The sequence below is a fragment of the Falco rusticolus genome, chromosome 1 (assembly GCF_015220075.1).
Source record: "Falco rusticolus isolate bFalRus1 chromosome 1, bFalRus1.pri, whole genome shotgun sequence".
Taxonomy (NCBI): Eukaryota; Metazoa; Chordata; class Aves; order Falconiformes; family Falconidae; genus Falco; species Falco rusticolus.
Genome location: NC_051187.1, coordinates 13,492,057 through 13,512,750, shown reverse-complemented (window position 1 = coordinate 13,512,750; position 20,694 = coordinate 13,492,057). Strand labels below are relative to the sequence as shown.

The window sequence follows — 20,694 nt, the reverse complement described above, 5'->3', positions numbered from 1 at the left end:
ATACAAATAAGTCAAGTCCAGATTGCAAGGCCACAGCAGCACCGAAGGAGGTACCAGCGGTACCTGCAAATTAGGAAGAAAAACTGGATTATCTTGAAGCTGGGAGCATGCAAAATCGCCTCTCTTGGGAATTAAAAGCAGAAGATATATGTTATAAAAGTATTTAAACAATGGCTCCACATAGCTTTCAGCCACCACAATTCATACCATTTTCTGGATTTGGGTCTTCTTAAATGCCAAGCACCGACGTGCCCAGAGCACCCACAGAGAACAGGGGCTCGTTTGCTAATTGTGACTGCTTGGCTGCATCCAGCTAGACAGCACCTAGCAGAAGGCATGAACAGGGCACGGGGGCAGATCTTCTGGACAGCCATTGGAAAGGAGGGAAAAAATCCCTTTAATTTTTATAGGTGACACCAGAAGAGTGTTTACATCAGTTTGGGAAGGACAGAGGTTTATGCAGAAACGAGCAAACTTACTGTTGCCATAAAACCATTTACTCTGAGGTGTTTCTTTTACAAAATATTAATATAAGTATTTCAAAAGCTTCCAGGCTGCTGTTCCATACTCAGCTTATTTACCTACAGTTACCGGTTTCAACAAAGCTCACTAACAAAATACACAAGTTTTCCCACTTTCTCAATCCTCATTCCACCACACAGCCAAACTCCTTAAGAGGCAGCTCCAGACACCCCAGAGCACCCTCGGAGGTGATGCTCTCTCTGAGCTCCCAGGTATGGGAGGACGGTTGCTCAGCTCCCTGCTCGGAGTCCAGCCCTTCCACAGCAATCCTCTGCACTGGGCGCCTTATCTAGAAGCTAAGTTGAAAGCAGCAGGCAACCCCTGGAAGATGAAAACCCCTCTCACCAGTACGAGGTGGCAAGAGAAATACAACACAACGCTTCTTGTAATACAGCACGGAGAGGACAGGGAAGGGGCAAAAAGCAATCTGGTAACAAAAGCTACTGACACAAACCTTTTCCCAAAGCCACTACAGCCCCAGCAGCTTCCAATACACACCCCACCATACAGACATACTAATCACAGCGTGTGAGAAAGAGCTAGAGAAAGTCCCCAAAGCACCCCCATAGCTATTACCTAAACCCCATTTAGCACACTGCAGTACTTGGTGAAGCAGAGGCATACACCTCCAGTTTTAGTTTGGTTCTTTCCCCAGGTCATGATATGAAAAAAAAAAAAAAAAAAAAGTGGCTAGCCAACAGGATAATGCAAAATAATTGATTTTATTTAAAATAAAAAGCAAAACCACAATCATCTGAACAAGACAATTAGGAGTATCCCAGCTCTGCTGGATGGGGTGATAAAAGCAGCTAACGGCAGTGGCAGGGCTTGGAGCCGACAGTGTGACTGTCAAATCCATCAGTTAAGCTCTTTCCTTCCCCCCTTTGCAAGGGGGGATGCCAAAACCCTCCCATTACAATTAGCCCACACAGGCATTTCATATTCAGTCAACACTCTTGCTTCCTGCCCCACAATGGCTGGGGATTCAGGGAGAAAATGGGTCTAGGTTAATTATGAAAGAGGTTGCTGTCCTTCTCCTAAGCATTTGGAGAAGCTTCATGTAACTGAGAAGACAAACTGGAGCCAACATAGCCGAGCTGGAAAGGGGAGGAAGGTATGCCAGCGCTTCCTCGGCATCACCTGCTCCCCCAGCACTTGTGCAGAGAACAGGTGCAGAGACTGGCACTGTTGTTCACATCTACAGTTCTGACGGCGTATTTATTTGTTTACTCCTGAACTGTCACAGCAGACAAGCCTGTATTGGTTACTAGACTCAAAAGCATGGCCAGAGCTCACAAATCTCTCTACCTTTCACCAGAGCAGGCAGGACAATTGACACAGATATGCACAGTACAATCGGGAAGCTCATGGTCCAAGCCCAGCACGCAGCTCTAAGCCTGTCCCTGGGGAAAAGGGCAGCCCACAAAACACCAGCAGGCTGACAAAGTGTTTGCGGGGCCCGAGGCAAGGCAGTGCTGCTGCTTTGGGGCTCAAGGAAATGAGGGGCCCACCGGCGCTGGGTGCTGGACCACAGCGGCCTGCTACATCCAGGGGCTCTACAGTACACAAAAGCGGTGGGGATGGGACAAGAGACACGGATGCCCCAAGAAGCACAAGCCTGAGAAGTGAGAGCACAAAACCCACTCCCCCCCCCCCATTCAGCCTCCCACAAACGTGCAGCTAGGCACAAGGCAGGCACAGTTTTTAACTTCCTCATTCCCCCAGCCTGGAACGAGGGCCTGGGAAGCACCAGCTCTCCCCCTTCTGTCAAGGCCAGTGAAGCTGACCCCCTGATAAGGGATAATTTAATCTAGTCCTGTTCTTAAGCATCCTGATCTAGCAGGAGACCCCGTTTAGAGCAGACCATGAAATGCCAATAGTTAAACTCTGGTGAAAACAAAATGCCTTGTTTTGCTACAATTTATGTACCACACAGCAATTCTGGAAGGGCCACCACAGACCACCATGTGGCCAAGGGTGCTGAACAACATCCCCAATGTTTTCTGCTACAAAAAGCTAACACCAGGTTAGGAAGTCTCAGTTTGCTTAGGATGTCTGGAACACTTTTTGTGGGAGGATGACTTCAAAGCATCTCACACAGTAATTACATTTCAGCCTCACAACACCCCTATATGAGGTAGGTATTTTCCTCATCTACCAAAACAAAGACAGAAGCTCACCAATTCGGCTGAGGCAAGAGCCCAAAAGTGGAAGAACCAGAGATCCCAGGAGTCACGATTCCCAGGTAGCTAAACAAATACACCTTTGTTTTAGATCAGAAAGTGCCTTGTGAAGAAGTCAGTACAGCATTGCTGGTATCATGATGCCTGCAGTCCATTTCAAACACACCACTTTTCTGCAAGGGATGTCAAACAAGCAGGCTTCAACCTGAAAGTGTTTTATTTCACACCATGGAAGAGCTCATAGGCACGGAAGAATACTCTGCTCTGGATCTTCCCACTGTGCTTCTGGTGGTAGAGGTGCAGCTTTCCCAGTACAGCAATCATGCTTTCACACACATCTAAGATTTTAAGACTGCAAAACCGAACCACGCACGCTAAATGCAACTGCAAGCTACAGCATAAGCCATCTTACTGGCATGCTGTCAAGCCACCGAAGAGGGTAGCGGACAGTTCTTTGAGGGAACCTCTCATCATGACAGAGCTGAGACCTCTAAGCCTTCACACCTCTCCAAGCCCCCATGTTCTTCCAAAAGGCAGCAGCTGCAGCCTGCTCTGTTTGAGAAGACATACAGATTGTGCAGGCTCCCAGGCTGTTCAACTGGCCAGGAAAAAAGGCAACCTTGGCCAGAAATGCCAGGAGTTTGAGAAGTTGTTTTTGTTTTGTTTAGTTTTTTATTGTTAGTTGTTTTTGGGTTTTTTTTTTTTTTTTTTTTAGAAAAAAGAAGTAATCCTGCAGAAGAATCTATAGCAGTCTACAGAGCAAGCGTGCTCATTTATGCCTGGCTATCACAGGGAATCCAGGAGTCTGGACAGCTAAATAATGTACCAAAAAACCTTCCCTCTCTCCATTCTTCCACCACCACGCTGCTCCTACACAAAGTGACTGGCACAGAAGATTCAGAAACAGAAATCCTGACAAACATATTTAGGATTCCCTTGTACAACAGGATATGGCCTGGTCTCCAAGAAGAGAGTGTTTAAATAGGAAGAGACAAGGTTAAAAAATAAAGGTCAGAAAACCCAGACAAACAAATGTTCTGGGGTCCATCAAACACAACATGTATAAGAAAGTCACAGTTAAGGCTGCAATCTGCTTTTTAATTCTGCTACCTGTGCCTGGGCATTATTGCATGTTGACTGCACACACACCACTTCTGTTTTCAAGGTTTCTCTCCCAAAGAAAGAAGTGAGATGGAATACCTATCTCCTAGGTCTCAGGAGAGCACCCAAGGAAGCACCCCAACACAGCTAGCTTCTGGCTGTGCTGTTCAGCTAGAGAAGGATCACTTCCTTGCAGCACGCCTTCAGCCAGCCAGACCTCTTTCGCTGACACTACCAGCACAAGCCCCTGCTAAAAAAACCCAGCAGCTCCAACAGATCCCTTGGGGATGAGAGCTTTACCCAGCATAACACAAATGCATCTACACAGACTTAAGCAACACAGCGCATTTTTAAAAAGCGTAAAACAACAATATGTCCCCCTCCCAGTCCTTTAAAATTGGCACTGCAAGTTCTGGAAACATCTGAACTCACAGCTTCGAAGAAAAGCCATTTAGGTATGTGAACCACACTGGCCTGAATGAGCCCACAGCCCTGTAACTGCTTGGTATTTAAAGCCCAGCAACTGTTGTATCAGAGCCAGACATTGTCAGTTGTTGCCTCGTGCTAAACATCATGCCTGCACCTAAAGGATCGTAATTACTGGCAAATGCTGGCTTTTCCCCCCACAGTTTTTGCTGTGCAAGAAACCCAGGATTCTCCCGCTCCATCAAGTTTCCGATCGCAAGGTGCTAGTGCATCTTTGTTACCAGTCATCATAACAAACACAGAGCAAAAGTAAATGGACTGTTGCTGGTTAAGGTGTTGCACCTTAGATGTATGCATGTAGATTAAGACCATGAAAGATGCTTCAGGTCGGCGGTCACCTCCACTGAAGTTGCTTCAGTGTCTGGAGCATTCATACAACTTTCCCTTCCTGAAGTTCTGGTGCAAGATCCGCTGGACGTTCAGACAGGCCAAAAGGGCTGGTGTTCCTTTCCTCAAGTGTACAGGACAACATGTAAACATATGACAGTGTCAAAGCAAGGCAGGTTTTTACATTTACCTGCTGGTTTTTAAAAAGAGTTCTTTAAAAACTGACCGTCGTCTTCCTTGCCAGTTATGTGAACCATTAAATACTTGGCATGTCCTTACCCAGAGCTGGGTTATTAGTGCACTCACTTGGGGCGCAGAGGGGACAAAGCATTGCACAATAATGTAGAGTCGGGGCATTCCCCTAGAAGTTATTAAGGAGCCAACCTTTGACAGCACATAATGAAGATGGAGGTCTGGATCAAGGAAGAGTGACAAAAAGTTAAGGACTGTGAGAAACAGAAGCAGAAGGGGGCAGAACAGAGCTGGCTGGCTGCTAATGGAGCTTCGATCGGCAGCTGCCTCTAGGCGAGTGATGTCATCTCTCAGGGGTAGCTGCGGCCTCCACAGGATTCCCTAATCCTGTCAAAAAAAGTACAACTGTCTGTCAACAACTATAGCACTCGTCTCATATCGGGACACAAGATCACAGCATACAGGTTAACTGCATGCTTATACCTCCTACAGAATTGTACAAGCTAGGTAACATTTTACATTTGGAACTGTTTCTATCCATTTATCCATCACAGAAAGCCACCCATCCTCACAGAGTGAAACAACCAAGGTACAGGAGGAAGAACAGTGAAACCTGGAAAGCAAGTGATCTAAGCAATGTGCTAATTTTTAATATTTAAGGTATAAATTTCAAAGTTTGAAGTGCAAACAAAATACATGGGATTTTCAGAAGAACATTTGCATGTGTGCTCTGCATTTTACAGCTTTTTAAAAAAACCCAACCAACCAACCAACAAAACAAACAGGGTCTGCAATAAGGTTTGTTACGATCTGCTGCTCATTGCCTGCCTGAAGTCACACTGGCTGCTGAAATAGAATTTGAGAATGTTGTAACAAACAAATTGTTAAAGCCTCCAGAGCAAAATAAGAGTCAGTATCATTCTCTCCCACTTTTTTAATGATGCTCTGTACTTGTAATTCAATTGTACTCAGCTATGAGCAACTCCTGAAAACAAGAGAGCAAGATAAATGGTAACACATACAGGAGCTAACAGGCCTTCAGGCAGTGCCCTACACCAGGAAGTCAGGCCTGTTACTGGGAATCTGGACTTCCCCAAGTAGTTCCTTAGCAGACCACACAGTAAGCCACCACAGCACTTGCATCTGTGCCAGACCTGGAGCATCCAACAGCGCAGGAACTAGACAGCAGCTGAATGCAGGCAGGCAGCTAATACAGCAGCATCGGTTAACCAAACTGCAAGAAGCTTGCTTAAGATTTTTGGCAAGTCTCTGCTATATGAGGAAAATGCTTCATTTACCAAATAATTTCTAAGTCCTGCCATGCAGTATACTCCCAGACTCCCAGTGTTTCACTGCTTTTAACCTCGCAAGGCCAGAGAACTGGCTCCCTCGGCAACTTCACCCTAAGTAGTATCTAATGCTGGTTCTGAAACGTTAATATTCCCTCCCTCCAGACTGACTAGCAACTTGCTTTTTTTTTTTTTTTTCTTCCTAAAAATACCCAAACACCCAAAACCAAAGGTGAACAGAAGTTTGGGATGAATTATGCCCGTAACAAATAAACAGTGGGCCAAACTGAAATAATCCAGGCAACAGTGAGAGAAACCCTACAACTACTTGAAGGTTTTCCATTTGGACAACAAAGCATTGAAACCTGAGTCTTGCCTGATCATTCCTCATCTTTAACTGTTTACTGTTCACTTGTGCTCTCTGAAGAGCGCAGTTAAAATATCCCACCTCTCCCATTAACAGAACTAAAACAAAATACTTCCCTCTATTAAAAGAGACAACTAGGAAAAGTAATAAAACTGTTTATTTAATAAATAAAAAACTTAATTAAAAAAATAATCAAGAATCTTAGTTTCCAGTGTGGAGCAATTAAAATAATTCATGGAGGGAAGATATCACCACTGGCCAACTGCTTTACGCTTTGTAAGGAATCTCTCACTCGCCATCCCTCTGTCCTGATGTATCACCCTATCTGAAGTCAGCCAGCTCTGCCTTGTATTGCCTTTTGCTTGTTTAAAAACAACAGTTGCCATTAGGTCACCTGGAGGAGCTTCGCTCTTTGCTCACACAGTCATCCTGGGAAGTTGTATCACCGTTACCCATCATGCTGCATGTTCTCCTTTTTTTCCTCCGGTGCATCATCCCCTCCGTCTCAGAGCCAGAGTCACACTGAAACATGAAGAGATGAAACCAGAATTCAGAGAAACTTAAGTAAACTGTTTGTGCTGTGTAATTCACCATAAGAGCTACCTCAGCAACCCTGAATAATCAACATTCAAAGCATGTGCTATTTTAGATAAGACACATGAAATCAATTTTAAATTAAGTGTTTAAAAATCAGGAACAGGTACATTCTTCGATTTCATTACTAAGTTGGCTCGGGGCAAGACAATGAGTGTGTTCCTTCTGGCTCCTAGAAGGACTTAATTTTCCGAGAGCAGAATCCATGCCTTCTGAAGGACTTGGGTGCCTAGAAAAGTCCACTGTCATAACTGACAGTCTGTTTTGGATCTTGTTCCCCCTCCCCATTTTTAAAAACATTAATTTTGCAGCCATTTTACACAAGCATGGCTTAGCTGAGTGACAGATTTATTACAATACATATAAAGATCAGACAAACTGAATTCATTTAAAAATACAAAGAGGGGCTTCACCAAACAGAACCAAAGGTTCCTCCGCCATGTGGATCTGTTTAGTTGCTTTCTATCAATTTTTTCCTTAAGACAAGAATATTAAGATGAGGACCATGATCAGGTATGGAAAAAACCGATCCAAATGCAGGATATGGATGACCTACTGTAGTAAAAAGCATTACCTCTGAATCAGAGTCTGAGGAGCTGGAACTTGAGGAACTCGAAGAATCACTGGAACTATCGGAAGCAATACCAGTAGATTCTTGCAGGTCAACTGAATCAGCCAAGGCTGCCAGGTCAGGATGTTCCTGCTTTAGGATCCTAAATACAGTTGAAATTTCAGAGTCAGCCTTTGAACAGTAACATTACACATAATTGAACAGGGTATTTTTGTTTTAAATAGAGAATATGAAAAGCAAGCTACTAAATCTCTCACCTGTACCACTTCCGTGACAATTTGGGTCTCCCTCTTACTGTCTTGTGCCACACCACAGGGAAGTTGGTACAGCTGGCAAAGTTTTGCGTGATGGCAATGGTTGTGTCAAGATTGAGAACTACATGCCACCAGCCACCTATAAACATACAACACCAATGACCGTTTCTGTCTACACAGCAGAAAGCAAGTTCAAGAACAGTTGTGAACACTTTTCCCATAGCACAGGTGGAAATTGGACCTTTTTGTCCAAAGCCGGTGAGGATGCCACCATGTCATCTTTCCTCAGTCTTATTTTGGCATTCGCTCCAATGCTTTACAGGTTCTTGTTACAAAAGGCTGCTGCTCAATGCTCTGACCAAATTATCCAGCTCACAAACAGTACCGAGATCTGACTTGACAGCAGCACACTGGCTACTGACAGCTCATTTAACAGCAAGAGCCATTGTAACCCAGACTGCACAGAGACCCTTTCTGTTAAGCTGGAGAGCCCTTTCCATGCTGATTTAGTAAGGTTCTTATGACTACAGACCAACCTTTCATTTAAAAATAGATATAAAATCGTTTCCCCACACAGTATAAAAATAGACAGTGGTGTTCTTACTACCCACTTATAACCTCATAAAAAGACTAAGGAAACGGTATAATGAAACCCAACAGCTAAGAATCTTAACAGAAGGTAACTGAGGAGTCACTAGTAAGTGCCAAGACAATCACAAGGCACTCTTCAAACATGATGTCAGCTGTATGTATGTATGAGATCAGCCATATGGACAGAAGCTATGGGCCATGCTGCACAAAAACGATGCAACATTTAGAAGTTACAATTTGCCACTGAACTCACCTGCTTTATCCACCAGCCATCTCACCTCCCAGTTACAATGGACGCACAGTGCGTAGCCACCCAAAGAGAATGGCATCTTCATCAGATCTTTCTTTAGCTTTTGCTTTCAAATGCAAGATGAAGCATAACCACAGAGAGGTGGGTGGAAAGTGTTGGTGCTTTTAAGTAGTTCTTTTCCCACAACTAAGACAAATTCATATGCAGTCAGACTACCCAGGCAACAAAATTCAGTCATGAATTTGCTTCAGCATATATGAACTCAAAACGTTTTTGTCTAAGAGTAACTAGTGCTCAAACACTTATTGTTTTATGCCTTGACAGTTTCCTATTATGCAATTTAGTTCAGGATCACATTCCTGCAATGCTGCAACTCAGGTCCCATTTGTTTTGTCATCCATACAACCTGCAATCCTATGCTACAGGCCATTCAGAAAATAACTGAATAGTCTCGAAACGCACATCACAATATATATATTCCTTTTGAAACAGGTCAGAATACTTTCTTTTGTAAGAGACGGACCAGATAACAAAGCTGAAATATTCTCTTCATCTCTACCACACACAAATGTTAAAAAAATGCTCCTCCCTCCCAGATTTCCGTACTGGAGAGATCCGTACATACCCGGCACGAAGACCGTCTCGCCTGGTTTCTGTAAAATTTCCAGGGGTTTGAATTCAGGGGGCCAGGTGGGGAGCTGTGTCCTAGGGTAGATAACACTGAACCAAGTGATAGCCTCATCCTGCTGGTTCCCTCCCTCTTCTCGCGTCACTTTGATCAGCTCTCTGGGAGTGCTGGTAGGGAACAGGCACCAGCGCTTATGTCCCTGGACTAAGGCATTCCACGCACTAGTTCCCAAGGGATCGATGTGAATTCCTGTTCCAGAACGAGGTGGGCCCATCACAAACCATCTGCATGGGGGGCGGGGGGAATAAAATAATCTTTTAGTCAGAGCAAGCAAGTAGCTACCTTCTCTTTTCTTCCTATTAGACAGAAAATTACAGCTGTTAATTTTACATACAGTTAGAAATCAAGGTAGTTACAGTTCATTCATTTACCTTCTTGAGATTGTTAGGCTCACACTATAGCAAAAAGATGCAACATGTGCTTAACCTAAAAAACAACATGAACTGGGACAGGAATGACTCTGGGACAAGCAAACAAAGATAGCTTTTTATATTTCACAGCTGTATTTTGTTTTTAAACAGTTTGTCAATAAAATATATAGTGATTTTAAAGTTTATGAATGATTGAAACACAACAGCCTGCATTAAGATTCTTACTATGCAGGAGGATTCTCCTAATCCTATGGTTTTCTAAAATTTGCTACTCAAGGAGATCCAGAACCACAGAACAATGAGAAACAAACAAACGCCAATACAAGTAAGGAATTGAGCAAAGTTATGCAACTGTGGCCTCTCTCTGTGCCTTCTGTTCACTTAAAACAGGCTTTTCATTTTAACATTTAACTAGATGGAGCTTATTCTCCAGTGACCATTCAGGATTTGGTGTGTATATTCTCATTCCCTGTTTGCAAGGTTTACTTCTCCCTGTGGAGAACTTTATCTACTATACATGCTTAACAACAGGCTTTAACTGCATGGCTGACAGGCAGGGGATACCGAGCAAGGAGTTCAAAGGTTCAGGAAACATTGCAAGCTCTCCATCACCCCTTTCCAATGCAGGTGCAAATTAAGCTGTTTTCAAGTATCATTTGCTAGCACCAATTGTAGGACTAAGTCTGGTTACCAAGCTGTGCTCTTCCTGCTTCGCAAAGGAGCCATATAAACGTAAATAAGCAGGTGTCTGTCACTTCCATTGTCAATTCAGTCTTTAGATTCGTATTAGCCTTAGAAAGATAATTAAACCACAAACAGAACAGCCAAAGCTTTCACTAAGAAGTCAGAAGAAATTACACACATAAAGATCTGTCTGGTACACAGATGGATGCACTGTTCAATACCATTTTTTCTAACTATAACCTGAATTACACATGCAGAAGATTTAAAAACCCTTATTTAGCAAGGCTATCATTTACCAGCATCTTCCTCCAGGTGCTTAATTTACAATGAACATAACCTAGTTTGCCACAAGACATCAAATTTACCATTAAAAACCTCACAACCTGTAACTTCAATTTAAAATACACCCCCCCAATAGTTGTTTCAGTAAATAGCTTCAAAAAATTACCGCCTTTATTTAAAAAGGAACAAATCAAATAAAGATGCTCTAAACAGCTTGTGTTCTTATTTTAAGATCTACATGCTGTCACAGACCTTTCAATCCAGAGGTCAATCTGTACAGTTCATATCCTGATCATGTGATTAGAAAGCACCACTTCCTGATGGATTTTCCATTATGCTCTCAAACTACTGGATAGTCTTCATCAGTTTCTGTATCTAGATGAAATCCCTAACTCTTGGAGGCATCAGTGTGCTCTCTTGCATCACTCATCTCTCAAACTACAAGAACTTCGAATAGCAAGATCACAAGTAAGGAGCTCAGCATGTGCCTGTAGGTGGGGAGGGTGTGGGGTAGACAGCAATATAAGTGAGTCACAACCAGATTATCTGGTTTATCTATAAAGATAAATGATTCCCAGTTGTCTAAGTGTATTCAGTTTCTACTAGAGGCTACACCTGGTGTGCTTTTGCATTTTATCACAATATTGTACATTCTTCCTAGAAGTGAATTATAAAAAGGGTCTGTTACAACACTGTAACAGTGTTAACACCACCTACTTCAGTGGTCTTTTAACAGATTAGTTTCCTGCTTCACTCCTGCTAAAGCACAACTGGACTACAGACATGTGAGAGAGCACAGAGAAGAGCACCATTATTCATCACTTGTTCTATTTCATTTTAACTTCCCCCCCATCACAGCCTCATGCCACTTGAAGGGCAAGGCATTCTCTGACAATTATAATGTCACTGTAAAGATTTTAATTACTTTGGAGGGCTCACGTTATGTGCGTACTGCTATTAAATGTTACATTAACACAGCTAGAAAATCGTTTTGTCTCTAACAGTGCAAATACAAAGTTGTTGCATATGGACTCAGGGGTGAAGTGTCATCTCAACCCTTTTCCAATCAGACGCAAAAAAGGAGTTCAAAAGACTACACAGAGGTGAAATATCATTTTCTCTCAAAATCATCTGAAGGGGAGCTAATAACTAGTCTCCACACTTCATACTAATCTAGCTTAAGATCTTTACCTTAAAAGAACTGACATAATTAAACAAAATTCCAGACTGTACATAAGCCACTGGTGTACAACCCAGGAGCTAGTCCTCAGGTACTTAAGATTTGAAAGCCAGAAGGCATACAGAGCAAGAAATTAATCTTCATAACTTTCAGTAAATAAGTTATTTTTAAATCTAAGAAATATGGTAAACTGACTTAACAAAACGCAAAAAATAAAAATAACCCCAACCACCAAACCATAAACCCACAGCAATGCTGGTAACAAAATCAGAAATTGTGATACACAAATCTGCCCTTCCCCCTCTCGGGGTTATGGATGTACACTCATTTTGAAAGAGCGGATGTAAAACTAGCGCTTTGCTTTATATAAGACAATCGTACCTATTTAGGAATAGCTAATGAGATGGAAAATACCTAGTCTTATCTTGGTGTCACTGTACTGTACCTGTAAGGTGGCCTTCGTTTCTCCCCTGCATACTGGAAGAGATCATCAGTGAAGAATTTGGGTACTTTGTAGTCCTCCAGGAGTTTCCGGCGCTTGGGATGCTCTCCATAACTGCTGTCAAAGATGTAGAGTGGGCTGTCATCACGTGTGGTTTCCATATACTCTATGTAGTATTTCATCTTCATCTTCACAGAATAACCGTCATTGTCCTCCCCACATTTGAACTTCTGGTTCCTATACTTGCGCTTCAGCCGTTCCAGAGTCCACTTCTCCTGGGCAGACCAGCCAGCCTGAGCATTCAGCAGGACTACAGGCTTGTAAGGTTTTTCATAACGCTCAACAAATTCATCCACTGTTAACTGGAGTGCATCTGCCCTCTCCACGTTATCCTGTGAAACCAAGCGCGGAATACAGAACAGATATTAGGACAGACTAACGTCCTAGAACAGTGCTTTCTAAGTTTGTGTGGAGAAGCTTTGCACTCGTACTTTGCAATACCCCACGAGGGTATTAAGCAGCCTACATATTATTTTAAGCTCCCTGAGGCTGCAGTTCTATTTCGCATGCCCCGCTCCTTGTGCACACCATCAACATCAGCAGCTGGGCACTCCCCACCGAGTTAATTCTCCAGCCGGCGAGGCCACCCGCCCTGCCCTTTCGGCTACACACCCCCTACTGCATCTCACCCCCCTCGCCAACCCCGGGGAAGGTGCCTGGGAATTACGTGGGCACTCCGGCACTGAGGGTGCCCATCCCACCCCGGCGGGGCCCTGCACTGGAGGAGGAAAAACCGCGGATGCTGCCTGGCCTCCCCCTCCCCGCCCTAATCCTCTCCTTCGGGGTCTCCACCCCAGCAACCCCAGGGAGCCCTGCCAGCCCTGCGGCAATCCCGGCCACAAGAAAGCGGCCTTTTCCCCCTTCCCCTCAGGAACGCCCTAGTCAGCACCCCGATTCCCCTCAGGCCTCCCCCTTCCCCTCTGAAACCCCTCAGTCACCACCTCCATTCCCTTCAAGCCTCCTCCTTCCCCTCAGGCACCCTCCGATTCCCCTCAAGACTCCTCCCGCCTCCTTCCCCTCAGGTCCCCGTCAGTCACCACCCCCATTCCCCTCAGGACCCCCTCAGTCGCCCCTCTCCCCTCCACTTCCCCTCAGGCCTCTCCCTTTCCCTCAGGACCCACTCAGGCACACCCCCCCCCCACATTCCCCTCAGGTCCGCCCCACTCCCCTCAGCCCCTCACCCGTCCCCCACTCCCCTCAGGCGCGGCGGGGCTGCGCCCGGGGCGCACCTTGCAGGCGGCAGGGCTGAGGGGGAAGGTCTCGCAGTAGTTGTGGCGGGTCCAATCCAGCGAGTCCTTCAGCTCGGGCCGGGCGCTGCGCTTCGCCTCACGGATCCGCTTCTTGCTCTTATGATTCATGGCGGCGGTGTCGGCGGCAGCGTTGGGGACCGTCACCATCCGCCACCGCTGCCCCCGGCGCTCCGCAGACCTCGCCCCGCGCCCGGCCCGGCCCCGGCGCACCCGCCGCACCTTCGAGAAATTTCACCCCCTTGCCGCCGCTGTCGCCGCGGCTCCGCCCCCGCCGCCCTCCTATTGGCTCGCTGCTCCGCCGTCTTCTGCCACGCCTCGCCCAACCTCCGGCGCTGATTGGTCGAGGCGAGGAAGAGGGGCGGCTGCGCCGCCATGTTGGGAGGAAGGGTGCTGAGGGTGAGAGGGAGGGAGCTCTAGTGCTGGTCGCCCTCGGCCGCGCTGCCCCGCGCTCGCTCGCTGCTGGAGTAGCCCCGGGAACTCCCCGCCGCTTCTCCCCTTCCCCCAGCGGGCCCGCGCTCCGCGCCCGCCGCTGCCCTGAAGACGGCGAACCGACCGCGTGCCAGCCAGTTTCCGTGCGGGGCTGACGCGGTGCCCCTCACGGCACCGAACCGCCCGTACTGCCCCGCCAGGGCACCAGCGCGGGCGGGAAGGGCCCGGTTTAACTACGGCACTGGGCGGAGGCGGCTGGGAGCGGCGGGCCAGGCCGCGCGGTGAGCCTCTGGGCCGCCGCCATCAGCCCCCGCAGCGGCGCGCCGCGTGACGCCACGGCCGGCGAGGGCGCCGATTGGCCCGCGCGGCCTGGTTCTGCACGTGGCCGCCAGCGATTGGGCGGCGGCGCGGCCATGGGGGAGGCGCGGCGGCAGCGGCGGGGCAGCGTGCGGTGCTACCGCTTCGCGGAGGGGCCGGAGGTGCTGGCGCTGCGCATCCCCCAGGTACCGCCTCCCCCGGGCACCCCATCCTGCGGGGCACCCGATCCCCCGCGGCACCGCCTTTCCTGGGCACCCCATCCCCCGGGCACCCCATCCCTGGGGCACCGGGCCGGCGGTGCACCCGTCTCAGTGGCAGAGCAGGACCCACCTTCCCAGCGCGGCGCCCGGTGTGTTTCAGGTGCTGGACTCGCAGTACGGGATGTACGTGTGGCCCTGCGCCGTGGTGCTGGCCCAGTACCTCTGGGCCCACAGGAGGAGCCTGCCCGGCAAGCGAGTGCTGGAGGTACCCCGCGGCATGCCCTGTCTCTAGCCGCAGGGGACGCATCCCTGCTTCGGTCCCCTTCACCGGGCTGTGGTTTCAGGTCGGTGCAGGCGTGAGCCTCCCCGGTGTGGTGGCTGCCAAGTGTGGGGCCGACGTGATCCTGTCCGACAACGAGGAGCTACCCTGCTGCCTGCAGAGTTGCCGGCGCAGCTGCCTGATGAACGACTTGTCCCACGTACCTGTCATAGGGCTCACGTGGGGGCGGCTGTCACCCCAGCTGCTCTCGCTTGCTCCTGTAGACATTATCTTAGGATCAGATGTCTTCTTTGACCCAAAAGGTATGTTAATACTCTCAGCTATCTTCAATTTGTGACAAACTAGGACTTCACATCCAAGCAGTACAGGGAACACTGTCAAGATACCAGGTGACAGCCTTTGTGGCAGTACTGTGCTATCGAACTTGCAATTCTTGGGGTAACAGCTATAAACACCACCAGAGGGTACATATAGAAAATGGAGTAACTAGCTAACCACTGAAGGCCATGCTTCTCACATCTCTCATAAGCGGTCAAGTCTTGTATTGATTTTTAATGTTTCATATCACCAGGCATATTTAACTATACCTGGCACCTAGAGACTAACCAAGACTGCTTCATTTCCCCCAAACTACAGATTTTGAAGATATTTTAACTACAGTTTACTTCTTGCTGGGAAAGAATCCACAAGCTCAATTCTGGACTACTTATCAAGTCCGGAGGTAAACTTTTGCATATTTAAGACCTGAATCTTAAGTCCTGTCTCCCCATCTTGGCTCTTAAAGATCATTAACTTCTTGGGAGGCACCACTGCATTCCAGAAACATTCATTGCAAATTGCGATAAGTAGAGTAAATCCTAGGGGGAGCAGACAGAAGCAACCAGACCAGAAAATAATCCAAGAACCACCAGTTTACTGTTGGCTAGAAAACTGTTACAAACTCAGTCTTGTGAACTGTTGCATTTAAGTTTGGTGACAATCTCCTGTAATTACTGCAGAAGTTACAAACTTGTGTTCACACACTGGTATTTCCTCCCCCAGTGCTGACTGGTCTATCGAAGCCTTGCTCTGCAAATGGAAACTGAAGAACACCCACGTTCCCTTACATTCATTCAGTGCAGACAAAGAGCACTTGGCAAGCTCTTCTCTACCAGGAAGACATACAATTGAAATGATGATCATCTCACTGGCACAATCAGATGGTACTTAAGTTTATTCCACTTGTTGGTTCCAATACAAGATGATACTTAACTGTTTACTGTTGCATGGATCTGCAGAAAACAATCCTGTTTACAGCAAACCTCATGCATAATTTTTTGGGAAGCAGATCCCCTTAGCAATAATTCTTAAAACATGCATTGTAAAAATAAAGCTGTTTGATTGTTCAGCTATGGCTTTTGAGAAATTTGTGCTCCTCCCCAAAGACCATGTAGTAAGTAGTTCAAAGACTCAATTCCATTATGTAAGCCACTACACAACATAGCTTAACAACCTGACAATCCACAAGATCCAACTTAAAATACACAACTTCAGCTATGAAGAAAAGTTAACTGCACTCTTTCAAGATAAAAAAATATCCCCATAAAAATCTGTTTCCCAGGACTGAAGCTCTTTCCCAAAGATTCATATACAAAAGCCAGCCCCTTCGTTTTTGAAGGAATCTGCATAGACTGCCACTGACCATGCAGTCCTGGAACATACAAACTGTTTTCTCAATTTATAGAAAAGTACTTTTAATCCTCAATCAAGCCAGATTGCAAGTATTCAGATGTTTCCATTCCCATTTAACATACATGCATAAAGTTAACAAAGCAATACAGTAACCCTTGACACATGATGGTTGAAGTATACATTTCATTTGGTATCCAAATCAAGGAAAAAAAATCACTGTAAGATTAGCTACCATCAAGCAGCAGGCCTGTTGAATCAGGGCAAGCACACAGCAAACAATTCATACTACTCAGTGTATATCTTCCATAACAACATCCAGCGGACCTGTCTGAATCTGTTTAGTCTGGTGTGCAATACTCTCCATACAAGATTTGTGTTAGTCGCAACACAAGTTTGCCCATAGAAATTTAAAGCAACCCCAGTGGATAAAATTCATAAGCAGTAGAATGCATTCAGTTACTATACAGAAGTTAAACATTGACAGTAAAATTGCAGAAATCTTTTCAAGCCAAAAATAAGCTGACTCAGACATTAAGTTGAGAAAAGTTAACACAGAAAAATGTTTAATTTTAACTACAGAGACAGTGGGTATAGTACAGAATGTCTTAAGCAAAAGATACACCAATCAGTACTTACAAAGGAATGAACCATTTCTTTTCTTAACATTACATTTCTCTATGTAAGTTCATATATGTAGGTTGGTAAGTTTTACCATTCTGGAAAAAATAAGGTGTGTATATCATCAGCTAGATGTGCTCACTGTATGCTCCATTATTTTTACGCAAGGCCCGGGTGACTGGAAGTGCAGTTGTCAGGCATTTTAATTAACTGGACAGCCATTTGTTTCTGCACGACAAGGCATCGTTACACAGGAGCAATCAGGAGAAAACAGGAAACAGCCAAGCACTCTGCACTGCAACACGCCACCTTAACAGCTAACCAGCATTACTCAACTGCTACACAACTGCGCCTAGTGCACAAAAATACATAAGAGAAGAGATTAGAATTGAGTCTGATAAAACAATCCTTTCAAATATCAACTGTCACCTGAAAAGATTTCTACCAATTTGAATTTGAAGGTACTATTTGAATTCAAAGTAAAAAAAAGCATTTACAGTTAAGTTTCAAATTGAAGTTTTGCAAAATTTTATTTAAGGAATGAAAACAAAATTGAGGATACTTTGACAGAGTTAGCTACTCGGCATATAGTGGCTGCATGTTTCCTCAGTATGAAACTGGAAGCAGCAAGTTATCATCAGTTTTAATTTCAAATAAAAGTCAGCACTATATAAACAAAAATGAAGTTTTACCTCAAATATCCAAGCCAATAATGAAATCTGTAGTCGTTCACTTCACTAAATTACAAGAAATTTGAATAACAGCAACAAAATGGCACATAAAATGTAAAATCTGCCACTTGAGGCGCAACTTAAACAAGTAAAAAGTTAGACAAAATGTTACAAAATAACCTTTTCAACAGCTGGTTGCTCGCCAGGGGTCTCTCCAATGGACTGAAGACTCAAGCGATCTTTTCCCCCCAAAGGCGTCCTTTATGTAGACTCTCATTTAGCTGATGCATCTAGGTTTGAAGAAAAAAAAGTTCAGCCAGGTTTCTACCTTGTCTCTTTTGGGTGTGTGGATGACTTCAGGTATAATTCTAGTTGTGTTTCAACTGGCTTTGCCTACTTTAATTAAGTTTTAGGAATTTCCATTATGTTCCACCTCCCCCCATGTGTTGCTTTACTTCAGAGGCCAAATACAAGGTTCTGTTAAAATATTTAAAGAATAAACATCAGGCTGTAGATCAAACCACCATTAACTTCAGCCTGTTCAACAACAGATTATTAAAAGTTATATAAAAGTTTTAAAACTAATACTTCATAAAGAATTAACTAAACTCTAATTAGCATTCAAAACAGAAAATGTGACTAATTTTGCTACAATTATCTAACTCCAGACCTAGCTTAGGCCCTTTCCTTTTAAAAATAGGACCAAACAGTTTGAAGGGTTAAAGACACACTATCCTTTCCCCACCCGGTGTATCCTTAGATGCCTCTTCAAGGTGTCGACTTGAGGAAAAACTAGTTTCCATGGTTGTCTCGTTGCAAGGAATTTGCCACTTTTCTAGAACAATTACCTCCAGTCAGTACAACGGCCACTGAACCGATCTTCCATTATAAAAGGATAGTGTATCTTTAACATTTAAAGACAAACCTGCTCCAATACACGCCCACAGAAACTGGTCCCTGGAGGATCAGCCAAATCAGTTAAAATCTGCAATACTGGCCAATATTCTTTTATCAAACAGGAGACCGCAGCTTTAAAGGGGAAAATGCAGATGTTGGATAAATACAGTAAGAAATAGTCATTTTCATCATAGGTTGCGTCTCATACAATATTTTACTAAAACCAAGCCATTAATTTTTCAATAAAACATTTTCTCTGTAAAAAAAAAGAAATTTCTCCGTAGAAAGCCCTTCGGTATTAATTTCCCTAAACCAATAACCAAAAAACACTGCTCAAGAAAAAAAAAACAGCTAACAATGTGCCCCATTAGGATTCACTTGCTTCAGGCTATTAATACTCTAAGAACTACCCAACACCCCATCTAAGTGCTATAATAAAGTAACATGCAACATGTGCTGATCCCGAGGTACATTACCATGTTCCTAGGAGGATACAGCTCCTTCTTCTTCTGGAGACTTGGGAGGGCTCTTAGACCTGGATCTAGAGTTGGATTCCCTCTTTGAGGCAGGGGGAGGGCTTCTAGATCTGGACCGGGATCTAGACCTGGACCGGGATCTGGAGACAGATGAGGACTTTGACTTGGATCTCCTGGCAGACCTGGACTTCGAGGTGGAGCGAGACCGAGAGCGTGTGCGAGACCGGGATTTGGATCGACTGTAGCGGGACCGACTGCGGGATCTAGAGCGGCTCCTGCTTCTAGACCGGCTGCGACGGCGTCTTCTAGGGCTAAAACACACCGGGAAGAAGTAAAATAAAAAAGGACGTTAGAAGTTGAACACTTCAACGACTACTTTGGGACAGAGAAGGCGGAACGGGACCCACGTGGGCAAGAATATGAGTGTTAAGAGGGCGCCATTGTTCAGAGTGAGTGGCCGGGGGCTAAACGTACTACAGGGCGAAACCCTTCCGCTCCGAGGGAACTCCACGTGCCTTTGCTACTAACGGCCTACTCTCCCCTCCGACCCCACCACGAAACTCCCTCGGAAAAGGAAACAAAACCAAGCGGCCCCGCCGAGCGGGTGCGTGCCTAAGCCCTGTGTCCCCCGCTTTATTACTGAAGCTCCACTGCCCCTCGCAGCCTGGCCGACGCTTACCTGCGGCTGCGGCGGCCGTAGCCACTGCTCCCGTAGCGGCGCGGCGGCGGCCCCCGCCGGCTATGGTGCGAGTCGGGGGGGCGGCCGTAGCGGGCCATCTGCACGCGCAGCTCGCGGCCATCCAGCACGGCCCCGTCCATCGCGTCCATCGCGTCCTCGGCGTCGCGTTTGTCGTGGAAACGGACGAAGGCGAAACCGCGGCTCTCCTTGGTGTAGCGGTCCCGGGGGATGTAGACGTCGCCCACGCGGCCGTACTTCTCGAAGACCCTCCGGAGCGTGTCCGGGGACGTACGGTAGGTCAGGTTGTCCACCTTGAGGGACGTCATGCCCTCCACGTCCGGCGGAGGGCGCCCGTAGCTCATGGCGGGCAACAGCCCCCGAGGGGCGGCGGCGGCTGAGGAGAAGAAACCCGAGGGAAGGGGGGCGAGTCAGGAGACGGCGCGGCCCTGAGGGGTGGCGCCTCACACCGGAGGGGGGGCGCCGGAGCGGCGGCCCAGCAGAGTCCAGTAAGGAGGAGAGCTGCAGGGCATAGGGGAAGCGCCGCGGGGTCCTCAGCGGAGAGGGAGGAGCGGGCACCCACCTCTGGGATCCGGGCGGGAAGCGGCCTAAGGCCGGAGCGGAGACGAAGCGCCAGCAACAGCCGCCCCTGCCCGCTGCCGCGAGGAAATGAGCGGGGCGCCGCCCGCGCGCGCCTACTTAACGCCACAAAATGGCCGACGGCGACCCGGAAGTGAAAGTGCCGCGCGCCGCGCGCTCTGCCCCGCCCGCCTC

At 46.5% G+C, this 20,694-nt stretch overlaps 3 protein-coding genes across 9 annotated transcripts; 1 reads left to right on the top strand and 2 right to left on the bottom strand.

Moving 5' to 3' along the window:
• Nucleotides 1-1,225: 1,225 nt before the first annotated feature.
• JMJD6 (jumonji domain containing 6, arginine demethylase and lysine hydroxylase) lies at nt 1,226-13,951 on the bottom strand. Its single transcript, XM_037410567.1, has 7 exons — nt 13,664-13,951; nt 12,378-12,766; nt 9,353-9,639; nt 7,890-8,025; nt 7,636-7,774; nt 6,862-6,989; nt 1,226-5,198 (listed from the first exon to the last, which is right to left on the bottom strand). The coding sequence occupies exons 1-7, from the start codon at nt 13,829-13,831 to the stop codon at nt 5,162-5,164; spliced, it is 1,284 nt and encodes a 427-aa protein (XP_037266464.1). The 5' UTR covers nt 13,832-13,951; the 3' UTR covers nt 1,226-5,161.
• A 116-nt stretch (nt 13,952-14,067) lies between these two features.
• Nucleotides 14,068-16,298, top strand: METTL23 (methyltransferase like 23). Its single transcript, XM_037410579.1, has 5 exons — nt 14,068-14,616; nt 14,792-14,896; nt 14,976-15,213; nt 15,548-15,632; nt 15,953-16,298. Exons 1-5 carry the CDS (start codon nt 14,527-14,529, stop codon nt 16,119-16,121), a joined length of 687 nt encoding a protein of 228 aa, XP_037266476.1. The 5' UTR covers nt 14,068-14,526; the 3' UTR covers nt 16,122-16,298.
• SRSF2 (serine and arginine rich splicing factor 2) lies at nt 16,107-20,628 on the bottom strand. 7 transcript variants are annotated; one of them, XR_005107898.1, is made up of 6 exons: nt 20,504-20,628; nt 19,924-20,317; nt 19,245-19,555; nt 18,797-18,900; nt 18,052-18,161; nt 16,107-17,552 (listed from the first exon to the last, which is right to left on the bottom strand). XR_005107898.1 is itself a non-coding variant. In XM_037410611.1 (4 exons), exons 2-3 carry the CDS (start codon nt 20,283-20,285, stop codon nt 19,252-19,254), a joined length of 666 nt encoding a protein of 221 aa, XP_037266508.1. In that variant the 5' UTR covers nt 20,286-20,317; nt 20,504-20,628; the 3' UTR covers nt 16,107-18,900; nt 19,245-19,251. The 7 variants fall into 7 exon arrangements, 3 of the variants coding, with proteins under 3 accessions (XP_037266508.1, XP_037266489.1, XP_037266498.1); XR_005107896.1 differs by having other exon boundaries at nt 16,107-18,161; XR_005107897.1 differs by lacking the exon at nt 18,797-18,900 and having other exon boundaries at nt 20,504-20,627.
• Nucleotides 20,629-20,694: the final 66 nt, after the last annotated feature.